Source organism: Natator depressus, chromosome 6 (genome assembly GCF_965152275.1).
Source record: "Natator depressus isolate rNatDep1 chromosome 6, rNatDep2.hap1, whole genome shotgun sequence".
In the NCBI taxonomy this organism is placed as follows: domain Eukaryota; kingdom Metazoa; phylum Chordata; order Testudines; family Cheloniidae; genus Natator; species Natator depressus.
In genome coordinates, this window is record NC_134239.1 from 98,817,960 (window position 1) to 98,832,319 (window position 14,360).

Consider the following 14,360-nt stretch of genomic DNA (forward strand, 5'->3'; position numbering starts at 1 on the left):
TCACTAACAATGAGGCATTTAATTGCTCCCTCATTCAGCTTGAATGAAGTGTGCTTAATACACTAATTAACTTTTGGTATTTGACTGGTGGCCACCATTAACACCTTACACCATAACATAATTATTACCATTCCAACTTTTTTCCACCACTACAATATCTGAAATTAGTTCTTGATTGGTTTTCTCTGCCAAATCTAAAAGGAACCAGTGAAAGCTCCAAGGCAGAGAAAGCACAGCTGCTCACAGTAGGCCCAAGCCTGTACTCTTTGTAACCAGAACTCCCACTGTCTTCAGAAGATTTTTTTCTTGAGGAGTGTAGAACTGGGTTCTTAGCATTTGGAAGTACAGTGTGATTCCAAGATATTTTTGCTGTTCTTATACTTTGGAATCCTGAAACCAGGTAAGGACAATCATAACCAGATTTTCAGAAGTGCTGAGTTCCCACCATAGTGAATAGTAACGGCAAGTGATGAACACCTCTTAAAATTGAACTCTCATATCCATAGCACTTAAAGAGCTCTGCTGTAAAATTTAATCCACTCCAACCTTAAGAACTGTACTGCTATATATAATATTATGTAGAAAAACTGATATTTATAGTGTTCTCTTGGGACAAACTGTTTAACACAGAAGTGGAAATCCTTGAATCCACTAGTCCTCAGTAAAGAGAGGAAAAGTTATAGTATATCATAAACGGAAAATGGTATGATATAGAAGACAGTTTTAAAAATAAAATTTGGGATTCTTGGGATGACTGGTTAGCAACCCAACCAAACTCTGCTCTCAGTTGCCAATGTTAAGGGCCTGATCCAGCTCTCATTAACATAAATATAAGTTTTACCTCTGACTTCAATGGGGCAGCAGCAGGTCCCAAATCCACTCCCTTGGATTACTCTAGATTTACAGTATTGTAAATAAAGCCTGATCTGCACAAAATCTGCACTGATTTAACTACATCAGTTTCTAAAGTAAAACCCATTTAGTTAAATCTGTATAACATTTGTATTTAGGCAAGGCCTGAATATGTGAGTTGGCACAATAAAGTAAGATACACTGAACGAGTTTGGTAACAGATATACAGAATAAAGCTCCACTCCAGTTACCACATACGCTTAATTTTAAGAGGAGGAGTTGCCCCACTGACTACAAATTTACCATGTGTCTGCAGTATCAGGGCGTCTGTCCCACGCTCATTTGATAGGGGATATGGCTCATTGTACTCACCCCACAGGGACTAGTCGGGGGGCAGAACGCCAGTTTAATTTGGCAACTATCGGCGTTGCCTCTGGGGTGAGCCCTTGAGAGTCTAGGGAGACGGCACTGCCACACCCTTAGGGCTAAGTACTGCAGCCCGCTGGTGTTTGGGGGGATAGGGCCGAGCCTGGACAGAGGGTTGGCCAGGGAGGCCACCGGGCCCGGGAGAGGGGAGAGCAGAGTTTGCCCCTGATGGACACAGCGAGACTGTGCCCCAGAGGAGCAGCCGCTGCTACAGTATCCGTGGGAGCCACCCCCAGGCCTTCACCGTGCGGGCAGGCTCGGGCCGGCCGGGGCAGAGCGAACTGGGCTGCGCTGTTTCTCAGGCAGCTGCTTGGCCACCTCTGCTCCTGCTAGGCCCCGGCTCGGGCGTTGCTTGGCAGAGGGACGCCAGCTCTGCGGGGAGGAGGCCGGTCGGCGCTGGGTGCGGGACGTGTCCGGGTCCGAGTCCGCCCCGCACGGCAGGATGGGGCTGGAGATGGAGCCGCTGCTCCAGGCCTGGAGCTACTTCAGGAGGCGGAAGTTCCAGCTCTGCGCGGATCTCTGCTCCCAGCTGCTGGAGAAATCCCCCGGACACCAGGTACCGGGCCGGCCGCGGGGGTAGGGGCGCTGCGTGAACGATGGGCGGGGTGGACGTTGAGGACTCAGACTTACGAGAGAGTTGGAGCGGGGGTAAGAGTGGGCGGGCGCCGGGGAGTGTGTGTCAGCGCCCCCCTCACTCGGGGTGAGCGGAGTGTGTCTGCGCAGTAGGGTTTGTAGCTACACCTGGTGCATCCGGCTTTCTCCTGCCCCCCCATCATCATCCCTTTCCTGCCTCCAGTCCAGCCTGGGACTGGATTGCTCGAGGAAGTGCATGAGCATCGGTGCTTAGGGGAGCCATGATTCCTACAAGGGAGGCTTGGGCAGCTTCTCTGCTTTATTGTCTGTTGCCACCCTGGCCTTCCAAACATAGCTGTTCCAAGTGGATGACTGTCTCCCAGTGACAGAGGAGGGAGTGTAAACCAATAAATTGCATCAGCCAGAAACATTTGCTAGACAGTTTGGAGGCACCTAGACTGAATTTAATCAATATAGAAGGTGGACCAATACAAGATATTACCTAACTGACCTTGTCTCTCTAATATTCTGGGACCGACACAAGATCAGCACTGCAAAGTAATGTTAGCTAGCTCTTACGTATTGCTTGTTAGTAGATCTCCCAGAAGTACTATTAACTTGATCAGAACTGAGCAAGAACAAAAATCAAACTTGAATGTGTATCTGTTGTCTTAATAGGGAGGCTTAGCATCAAATGAGGACAAAAATGCTTTTTTTAAAAAAAACAAAAGTTAGCTAGCTCCTACTGACCTCTCTGAAATCTTTCCTTCCTTCTAGAGAAGGCAGTGGAGCCCCCACAGATTTACTCTAAATCAGTGTTGAAGGGACATCTATTCCTCTAGTGGCATGAGATGGCATATGCACTTTAGGGCCCCAAATCCAAAGCAAGTAGTGAAGTAGGAGACAAAGGTACTTCTATAATTAAATATATATATGTTGTAATAGCAATAAGATAATTGTGGCCCTTTATCTCTCCCCCACCCCAAATCCAGTCCATCCCAAAACTCCCGCAGCCCAAGCAGAGTTCTGATCCTGTAAAAGGAGAAGTACTAGAGACATCATGAAATGCACAAGGGATTTTGATATTAATTTTATGTCAAAAGTGCTCAGATGCTATTGTGATTGGCACAAGTGTAAAACTAAGATTGATATTCCTGCTAGTCTTCAATATCTGGTAAAGGGACTGTATATTTGAATTTGTTGTTTAATAATCAATTACATGGAACTGACAATTTGTTTCATCTGAATGGGTATTAACTCTAAGTGTTCAGTATGCTGTTCAAGGTTTACACTTCAGTTATACATGTTGCATGAAAAAAGAGGGTTCTCCAACTTTCATCCTGGATAAATATCATTTTATGTAAAGGTCATTATTGCTATTATTTCTTGGAGAACAGCAGCTAGATGGGCTGTGTCTCTGGACAAGATATACTGGGAAGATTTTAGTTCTCACAAAATGTCTTACGCTTTAGTTTCTCTTAAGAGCTTGAGAGTTCACGCTTCCCCATAAGGGAAAAGAGGCAAAGGATCTCAAGGAGCAACCACTGAAATTGCACAAGGTATACGATTTGATGAGCACTTGTTTACGCTAGATATTTGAAAACATTTATTCATACATTCAACATTTATCCATAAGCCCTAAGTCACCACACAAAAGCCCCAAGGAACAAATAAAAAAGCTTTTACTTAGAAAGGACATTCAGAGAAAGCTTGAAGCTGTAATCTCATGGTTTCCACTAATTACTGCTGTACATGCACTAGACATCTGCAGAGCTGTTCTTCGCAGGGTCTTCCACATCATAAATAAGGCAAGCTTTTTGAAGTGTGTTTGCAGTATGTATACTTAGATTGTAAGCTTTTTGGGTCAGGGACCATCTTATGTTTGTACAATGCCTAGCAAAATGGGGCCCTCAACAATGACTGGGGTTCCTAGGGTGCAACCACAATACTAATAGTACCATATTAACGCTGCAGCAGCAGTGTTATTTATAAATATCTAAAGTGCCAAACTGAGAAGTTTTCCAAATCATTACCAGTCTGAATATAAAAAGTTTGTTCATTTATTGTATAGGGAGCTTTTTAATGTGCACTGTAGAACTCCAACATACAAGCATTGCAGTGTGATTTTTTTTTTTCCTTGGGACTGCAAAAATTTTGCTGAAAAGTTACTTTGTCTTTTGCTGCGCCTATTGCAGAACCAACTGAGGAAAGCAGCTCATAGCAGAAGAAATAGGGTAAGGAGCATAATATATCATGGGCTGGGAGAAAGCGTTTAGGAGCAGTATGGCTGGGGGGAGGAGGAGAAGGCGGTAAATAAGATATTAGCATGAGAGGACAGCAGTGGCAGGTGGAACGAACAAGTGGAAAAACAGCAGTTCGAAGAGAGAAAGATCTAGACTTTCTAATTTTAGAGGAAGCTGCAGTGTAGAGGACAGTGTAGGCACAGCAGGGGTTTGATATTGGTAGTATTTGAAGACTATCAACTGAGTCATTAGTCTTAACTTGCTGGGTTTTTGCTGTATGTTTGCCATCCAAATATTGAGCATGGACCCAATCTTGCAAACACTTAACTTAATACATATCTTTACTCCCATGAATAAAGTTCAAATGTGCTATTTGGAGGGTCAGGGCCCACTGTTTGTACCAGCTGGTGTTAATGTCATAGCTTTGACAATTGACAATGAAGGCAACTTTGTATAGATCTAGAAACAATCAATTACTTTTTATTTGCAAACTGGATAAAGCTAAGCTACCTGTTTCAAATCACACAAGGAAAAAAGTGGAAACACCTTTTAAAATAATTGATTTCATATAGCATAAGTCCCAGTGTACGATTTACACTTCTGTCTGAAAATGTACTTATTGCCACAAGTAACTACTGTTGCTTTAGCTGAAGGATTAAAGTGAATGGAATTCTCTCAAATTTGTACATTTGACAATTCTTTGCATATAGTCAGTTTCACTGTTGCTGCTATATAATTATTTGAGGAATCCTCATTTAAAAGTTCAATTTAAACAGGAATGGCCTGCTTTTTAAAGTGAACTGTATTTCTACTTGACTGATGCTCTTAGTTCTCAGATTAATTTTTTGTCTTTTAAATATGCACTATGTATTTAGTTAAGTCTCTGTGGAAAACACTTTGTATAACTGAAATCAATACTAAAAATTCATAGACTTTAAAAAACTGCAATTATTAGTTTAATGTGAATTGGTCAGCATATTTCTTCAGAAAGATTGTAGAGTGCACAGTATTTCATGGTGTATTTATGAGTCAGAAATATGATGGCAGTCCTCTGACAATCTTATCTGACAGCCCATGTAGAAGGTGGAACTACTAACAGATGGTATAGGAGTACTGATAAAAATCTCTTTATTGGTACAAAAAGAAACTAAACAGGCAAGATTCTTCATTGTAGCAACTTGAGTCAGACTCACCATATCAAAAATTCTACATTTGAAATCTCACTAAGAAGCCATTTTCTGTGTACATAAAGACTAGCCTTTAAAGTGTTTGATATAGTTAGTTAATGCTAGAAGGCAGACAAATGTTAAATGATTTGTCTTCTCTGTTGTCTGCCAATTACTGTGTTATCTACTCAGCATGACTCAGATTCTGCAGCTTTTATTGTAATCCACAAGAAGCTAAGGCTAGTATTAGCTTTTATTGGCTACCTGCCTGATATTTTATAACTCTGCTTCTGATTTATAAAACAGTGTCTCTTTCTCCTCACTGTGTTAGTGCACTTTTATCGTCATCTTCTTGATCCAAGCCTTGATATGTCACGTTTGCAGTGTTATTGTAGTCATGATGGTCCTTGGTTACCACATTTACTTCCACAATTTGAGCAACCGCACCAGACACACCAAAACAAACAAACCCTATTATCTAGAGCCAGGCCTTAGATAAAACAGAATTTGCTCCTAAGAGAAAGTCCGGGATACACACCTAAACACATTTAAAAGTGCCTTCACTAAACAGGGACACCCTTATGAAAGAAGTAGATCACATAATGCAAAGAGCCACCAAAATACCCCAAGAGAACCTGCTTCGGTACAGGAAAAAGAAACCCACTTATCACACATCCCTCACTGTCACCTACCAGCCCACACTGGAACCCATATGGGGTATCAAATTATTACAGTTAGGATGGGAACCCCATCCTGAAAGAAGACTTTCCTGAGCCCTCTTCTGACCTTCAAACATCTCCCCAGTCTTGCCAACATCATCTTCAGAAGCAAGCTCCCCACATACAAGGGCCCACCAACTCAAAGCAGCACCAGAACCTGCCAAAACAGATGCAAAACCTGCAGAAATATCTCCACTGCTATGGTGTTCAATACCCCTTACAACACACCTTTCAAGGTTCCTGGGTCCTATACATCTGTTACAACATGAGGCATTTAATGCACTGGTTGAGGTACACCACAACAACTGGGTGGGTGAAACCAGACAATCATTGTGCTCTCTAATGAGCCTACAGAGAGAAAAAGTGATAGAAGACGACGACACTATATCACCCATGGACCAACTCTTTTCACAAAGCTATTGCTCCATATCTGATCTTTCAGTACTTGTCCTCAAAGGAAATCTGCACAACGCTTTCAAAAGGCGAGCTAGGGAACTTAAATTCATAACTCCGCTAGACAGACCCCAAAAGCCATGGACTTAATAGGGTCACTGATTTTTATGGCTTATTACAACAATTTGCAATATATCACACTGCCTGCTACCCTTAGTTGCTCACTTCAAACCCTTTATTTGTAACAGTCTAACCCCCAATTTCCCATTTCATTGCAAGTGACCTCCTCCAACATGTTGCCCCTTCTGCTTACCAGTCTTTAGCTCAGACACTCTGCTTTCTTCCCCAGACCTGAAGGAGAATTCTGTGTAGCTCAAAATTTTGTACCTTGCAACAGCAGAACTTTGGTCCAATAAAAGATTCTCACATACCTTGTCAATCTGTTATATGTTCATTCTGCTTGGCTCAGGTCAGAGGGAAAAGGGCTAGTATGCCTCAATCTGCATTTTCATATTAACTTATTTGCGCTTTTGTTTTAAACTCAGTCTAACTTTACGTATTGTTTCGAGCCTACTGAAAGTAAGCGATTAAAAAGGAAACCATATTCACATACGCAAATCTGTTTACTCTGCATTTAATAAAAGTTAATATTTTCTAAGACACTCAGAAGAGCAGATATCAAAGTATGAGATAATCTTTGAAGTCAGAACTCTAAGGGGTGCACATTACTCAAACATCTACTCATCTTTACATGCTCATTCTAATGTTCAGTAATTAAAAAAAAAAAAAGCATTTCTTTTTATCCTTATTATTCAACAGTTGGCCTCATGCATTATTTACCCCACACCATCCAAAACGTGTACTGAATACTTTTCTATGGTGCTCATCACCATAAAATCTGAATTTTTGAAAAACATTAATGAATTTATCTTGACAACATCCCTGTGAGGTAAGGTAGTAGTTGGGAACTAAACCACAGAGCAAGTATGGTCAAAATTGTCCATTGGTTTTTGCTGCCCAAGTTGAGATGCCCAGAGCCTAATATCCAGAGAGCTTAGCATTTTTATAGCTATGTTCAAATATACAGCTCCCATTGACTTTGTTTACAGTTGCATGTTCAGCACTTCTGCAGCTCAAGCCCCAGACATCTCATGTTGGGCACCCAGAAGTGAATATACAATTAATAACTACCTGTGAAAAGTTTGGTTTGAGCGAGCTGCTCAACATCACATAGGAACTCTGGGCCAGGAGAATCATAGAAAGGGATAGAATCCAGTTCCCTAGGGTGGCATTCAACTCTTAGCCTCAAGACCCTCATCTCTTTTCTTGCAGTCCCTGACTCACTGGATGCACATCTTCCAACTTTTACAACAAATGAGGCAGGGGTTCTAAAAACAATAGCCTCATCCTGTACACAGTCCTGAGTCATTCCCTGAGTACCTATCAATGAGGTGTACTGAATGAGTCAGGAAAAGCAGTAGGTGATAATGTAACAAAAGACTGAGTAGTAAAATTTTCAAAAGTGCTTAAGTACCACTGACTTATAAATGGGACTTAGACGGTTAAATCACTACGGCCCACATCCTCAAGAGTATTTAAGCTCCTAACTTCCACTGAAATTGATGTCAATGGAAGTTTATGAGCCTAAAGCATTAAGCTTTGAGGCATCACGTTAATTTTTCAGCCAATCATGCATGAACTAGAATTTCTCTTGCAACGATACTAAATACTTTATATTGGCATTGTAAACCAATTCTTAAAGAATTAATCATTAAAATTGATTCCAAAATGTAACTAGATCAACTTTTAAAAAATCAGATCAAGGAATTCGAGTTTTAAAAGATTCCCTTAAACAGATTCTCTTTTGATATGTACTGTATTTTTACTTACTTATTTAAGAAGTCTCCAAAGAATTCAGTGGATGACTTCCCAATAAAACTCTTACAACATGCTGGGTATATGAATGCATGAACCATTAATGCCAAATACAACCTTTTCTCCTACCATAAGAAATTGGACCTTGGCTTCCATATTTGTAGTAGTAGCGTGACAGAGAGAACACTCTCTCTACTGCTATCTGTTTATTGTCCCGATTTGTTGCCTAATCCGATTACTGTTCTTTGTGTTCCATGTGTCACATTCAAGGCACTAAACCAGCACAGATGTACTAATTGTGAACATGTAATTCAGCTATTAAGAGGGAGGGGAAATGGCTCAATAGTATAATTGTTAATAGATGTGTAATGAATGTCCTGCTTTAAAAAACTTATTTAATGCTCTACGATAGGACTTCGTGCTTTCACTAAACTGTCTTTTTTTTTTTTTTTTTAAATACTTCCCTCCCCTGACCCTCAGTGCTGTTACTCCTATGGGATTGATTTTTTTTTTTATAGAAATGAAGTAATTGCTAAATAATTAAAACACCTTAAACCTAGCTACTTGTATGCTGATTTTTAACAAGGTCAGAGTAAACATATAATTAACATGTTCACATGGAGATGCACTTCTGAAAGCATCCTCAGCTGAAATAAACCATTGACACAAATTGCTGTGGTTACTAAATGTAAAGATAAATATTATTAGTGATTCATTTAATCACTTCCCTGCACTGTGACGATGTACATCGACAGTGATGCCAGTAGCAATTTGGCCTGCATTTTCAGTATACACTGATTTTTTTCACAGTATGTTGCACATATCAATTCATATTTACCTTAAATTTGAGTTGTAGATACAGGCATGTTATAAGCGTCAAATAGTTATCCAGACAGTGTTTGAGGCTCTCCTCTTTCTTTAAGATGTTACATTAGAGGTTTAATTTTATAAAAACAGCTCTTTCTGGTAGTTTTATCTCAAAATGGATTGATTTCACACAGTAACTTTCATTTTAAAATGCCCTCAAGGGTTTATAAATCTGTGCTGAATTCTTCTTTCATTTATACTTTTACAACATTAGCAACTTCGAGAGGGGATTAGATGTGTAAAAGATGACGAACTTAGACCCTTTGTTGTTAAGACCAGGCCACTTGTTAGCTTATTCTTGCAAGTCCTCTCACACAAGTCTTTACTCAAGGTGACTAGTTCCATTGATTTCAGTTGGATTACGTACATGAGTAAAAACTGCAGGATCCACTCTTATTCTGTTACACTACCTTTTATTATTAGTCATTTCCATGAATGGAAATGACTAATAAGTTCCATTGCTTGCTTAAATGTTAGCAAACTTAAATGTATTAGCCAACACATCCTATAACTCTAGTGCAGGCAAAGCAGTGTATACACCCAACCATGTATAGTTGGTCAACCTTACTCTTAAAAATGAGAGGGAATGTAACTCTCGTAGCTTCATCATGATGAATGCTCTTATATAGGAAATATTTTGGATGACCCTAAATTAATGTTAACAAATAATGCCTAGAGTAAGATACACAACTTGAATATCCAGGCATTTGAGTTAGGGCTGCCACAGTATCCTTAAAATTGCTCGTTTGCTATTGCAACACAGTATGGAGGATCACCAACTGCTCTGAAACCATTTTCTAGTAGCCCATATCTATATATAATAAAACAGTAAGACCTATATCTGGCCAACAGTCCTAAATCATTGTGATATCAGCAGTAACTCAGCCAGTCATGACCCTTATTTTACAGCTAATTTCCATGCTACAATTTCATTGGCGAAAGTCAATGATATGAGGGAGATGGACAGATGATGGATTGCATAGATGGTAGATTACTTGGTCCAACAGCTACAGTTCTTCAAAAGGTTGGTTTCATCCATACAGATCATCTCAGGCTCCCCCGTGTAACCTACACCCCTAAACAAAACACAATTCTCCCTGCACCAGCCCCACAAATGCAAATCACAACTACCTGCACAACCACACACAAATAACCCCAAACACAGCGCCTCACTGCAGCACACACCCCTTATATACAGCTTGTGCAAATCTCCCAGCACAACACAGGCACTTATCCAACCACACTCATACTTAACAAACTTGAGCAGCAAAGCTATAATGCACACAATGGGATGAATAAAGGACAACTTGGACCAACCTCAATGTCCTTGTTTTTATTAGGATAAAAAATATATAGTAGCATCTAGAAGACTAGTACCTATTAAAAGAACATTGCATCCTAAACAAAGTCAAGTAAGTATTCAAGAGACAGGAACTGTTTTAGCCCCAAATGATTCCAAACAGGATTTTGTGATTCAACACAGCCCCTCCTTGGGGAAGCTTTATCATAAAAAACCCTAATGCAAATAATCCATAACAGAAGGCCCCAAATGTAGTCCATTTATCATCCCAGTGCACATATTCCTTAAAATTAGATGACATCTAGTCCATTGATGGAGCATATATCACACTCTGGCATCATCCTTGATCCTCTTGGTCCTTGGATGCCAGGACAGCCATCCCAGCCAGACTGCATCCCTGCTCCCCTACAGCCTCTGTGCTGGGAGCTCATCCTCAGAGGAGCATCCATCACTCTCCCTGTTCCATTAACCTCTCCTCACAGATTTGTAGGCACATAGGATCTTCCACTGCTCAAATGCCTTTAGTGCTCAGTTCTGGCTTGGGAATCAGCAGACAACTCCCTCTGCTACTCTCCTGCCTTGAGCCCTGGCTCGCGGAGGTCGTCCAGCAGACCTCGCTTGCTGCTATCTTACCTTCAGCCTTCCCCCAGGAACCTTCTGTAGCTTTTTTCAGAGACTTTCTCCATGCTGCTACCTGAACCTTTATAACCCTACCCTCTTAACTGGCCAAAATGGGAGCACCTATTTTGCTGGACCTTTTTCATTTAAGGGGGACAGCCACCTTATGACAGGGTTCTTTTTAGTTATGTTTTGGGTTTTGAGCCTTTAATGTGACTTGGGTCACATCTTTTCAACCTCTCTCTACTGTCATGACAGCTAAAAACTTTTTTAAAAAGTAAGTTGAGATTCTAATGTAAACATAGGGTTCTAGGAGTTGGGGCTTTAAAAAAAAAAATCACATATTGGGAGGTTTGTGATAAAATTGCAAGAGTTGGCAGCACTGCAGTATGATTCCTCCAGACCACACTGCATTGCAGTGAGAGATGCTGGGCATCCACAGCTTTTGCTGACTTCATCTGCAGTTCAGAGTGCTACATTTCTGCTTATCAGGGCCCTGTCTGAAATTGGACATCCAGCAAATGAGGAATGTACCATTAGTGGCCACATGCCAATGTCTGGTTTAAAGTGACTTGCTCAGCATTACACAGGCAGTCAGTCTGTGGGACAGCCAGGACTAGGACTGACTGTGTGGAATTCACTTGTCCTAATCACAAGAAAATAGTTTCTCTTCCTGCAGCCCTCTGCCTTGCTTTCTAAGCACAACTTCTAGAGCAGGTGACACAGACCCTACAAGCAGTCTGATTCAGTACACAATGGAGAGTCCTACCCTGGACACCATCCCTCCATCACCCAATGATCATAATTAAGGACTGCATCATAATGCATATGCACAAGGGGGATGAATTAAAGTTGCCCATGCAATCTGAATTGCTGGCATTTTCTAACTTTTGAGAGCTTGATTTTTCAATCTAAATAATAGTCTTTGAACAGTTTGTTTGTAATTTCCAGGTGCCAGCTCCTGCCAAGGCCCTTCAGTCTCACTTGAACACTGACAAATGCATGGTTAGAAATCAGTCCAGCTCACCTGTGTGTTAGTATTGTTAAAATGAGTATTACTTTTATAGAGATCTGTTTAGTGTTTGGATTTTATTAAAGCTTTTGAGTTGTTGCATTTGTTAATCTCACATTATCTGTATCCCACTGTGACGGTGTGCACTCACCTCTTGTGAGCACCTCCTGTTTTGTGTGTGTGTGTGTGAGAGAAACTGCACACTCTCTCTGCGCCCCCTGACAGCTGTTAACCTCGTCAGGTGGGTCTTTAGTGGCTCAGCCCTCCAGCCGAGTCACATACAGTCTCTAAGCACAAACAAATCCCTTTTGGGGTAAAAGGTTCAACAGCGTCCGTCCTTGTTAAAGTCTTTAGCCCTGTCTCTGGGCTCAGTCCTCAGTGCCTTCTGAGCTTTAAGTCCATGTCTGCCCTGGTATAGAGCAGTGCCCCCGGAGCTTTCTCCTTGGGACTCTAAGTTATGCCCTTCACTTGGGTCTCTAAACAAGGCTTAACCTATTCTCAGGGCTCAGGCCAGTGACTGGTGGGGAGAACCTGGCCCAACCACTACTCCAGGTCCCAACCCTGGGACCCTATAAGTAGCAGCTGCTTCCTGTAATAGCTGCTGCTGCTATTCCCTGAGCCACTTCGCACGTAGCCCCTTCCGCTTCACCTTTACCTCAAGGCTGAAGTTTTCTGTTCTTTGTTTGCGCAGGGTCTCCCCCAGGCCTCCTTGCTTGGGCAGTTTCACAGCTGTCCAGTCCTTCCTCACTGCTCTGGGCCCAGCCAGCAACTGATCTGCTCAGCCCCAACAGTTCCTGTTATCTGAGCCAGCTGTGTTCCCATTGGCTGCTTCCCTGCAGACTTTCTAGGGAGACCTGGAGGACCCACCCTCACTGCTCCCTTTCTGGCTTGGGGTGTGGTAGGACAGCACGGTCTCCTGCAGGAGACATCAAAGGTCCTGGTACACTTCCATCACACCCAAGTTATAAGCAGGAATCCTGGAAATCTGTTTTTCACAAAAAATGTGGAATTTGCATTTTTGTACAGAGAATCTTTAGTTTTTACATTATGTGCAAAAATAAAAACAGAAGCCCATTTATCTGAGCCTCCATTTTCTGGCTCTCTGTATTAATGGAACTGGGGCTGACCGCCTGAGCCCTGCCACCAGGGGTTGAAGCTCTCCAAGTTATCTGAATTTTTGATTATCCGATCTGGCCCCGATCCCAATTAGATCAGATAAGCAGGGTTCCACTGTATTGTGGCTAGGGAAACCTCAGTTCAGCATTTCATTTTAATCATGGAAAAACACAGATTTTTATGTTGTTTTTTTATCAGAGAATGTTGGGGGGATTTTATCATAGAAACCTTATAACCAGGGATTCTAATTAATTTAAGTGTTTGTTTGCTTTGTAACTATCAAAGTATTTGCTATGAAGCTGGAAACCTAACTAGTCAGGAGAGAAACATTACCAAGTGTGAAATACTAGTTTACCACAAGAGGTGTCATCTGCTGCCCAACAGAAGGCCTATAGACACCAGACAAACGATTTTGGCACCTCAGTGGACAAAATACTTTAATTACTCCCTCCGCACCCATGAAGAGGGGATGTGCACAAACCTTCCACCCATCACACTTTGAACTGGGGGAAAGGAATAAAAATCCCTGACCGAAGGATCTCTATCATTATGCTTCTTGGAATTTGGAGAGGGCAGTATTTCTAAGCATAAGCAAGGTATTCCCAAACTTCTTAACTTGAGTTAGCCTTAAAGGACATATAGAGCTTGCACATTGCAGCCGTTTCTATTACTTTTTGAAACCTAAGACTGTAACTCAATTGTGGGTATATGTTTACCTGCTTTAACTTTGTAAAGGTTCTTTTTCTTAGTTAATAAACCTTTAGTTAGTTTAATATAGGATTGGCTACAAGCATTGCCTTTGGTTAGAGATCTAAGATACAATTGACCTAGAGTAAGGGACTGGTCCTTTGGGACTGGGAGTGACCTGAATATTATTGTGATTTTTTTTTTTTTTTTTTTGGGGGTGTAAGGGACCATGTGTCACAAAGACAGATAGACCCGAGTGCCCCAGGGGACTGTCTGTGACTCCATGTTAAAGCTGGTATAGTGGTTGAGGAGTTCACATTTGACATTTGGTTGATGAAATCTAATTATAGAACACACAACCAGTTTGGGGTTTGTGCCCTGGTTTGTAACAGTCTGCCCTGAGGTTGGCACCCACATTTGTGAACCACTCCAGACAGCTTGACAGCCCGTGCACCATGAAATTGCTGGCATTGTCTAACTTGTGTTTGATTTTGCAATCTAATAATATCCTTT

At 41.4% G+C, this 14,360-nt stretch overlaps 1 protein-coding gene across 5 annotated transcripts in view; it reads left to right on the forward strand.

Moving 5' to 3' along the window:
- Nucleotides 1–1,494: 1,494 nt before the first annotated feature.
- TTC8 (tetratricopeptide repeat domain 8) overlaps nucleotides 1,495–14,360 on the forward strand; it is a 66,357-nt gene continuing 53,491 nt past the window's right edge. For 3 of the 5 annotated variants that reach the window (XM_074956093.1, XM_074956094.1, XM_074956092.1), the window contains exon 1: nucleotides 1,495–1,834. In XM_074956093.1, the coding sequence (XP_074812194.1) occupies nucleotides 1,721–1,834 (114 nt within the window). In that variant the 5' untranslated portion in view covers nucleotides 1,495–1,720. Of the gene's footprint in view, nucleotides 1,835–4,046; nucleotides 4,086–14,360 lie in introns of all 5 variants that reach the window. The other 2 variants (XM_074956095.1, XM_074956091.1) reach the window with 1 other exon arrangement.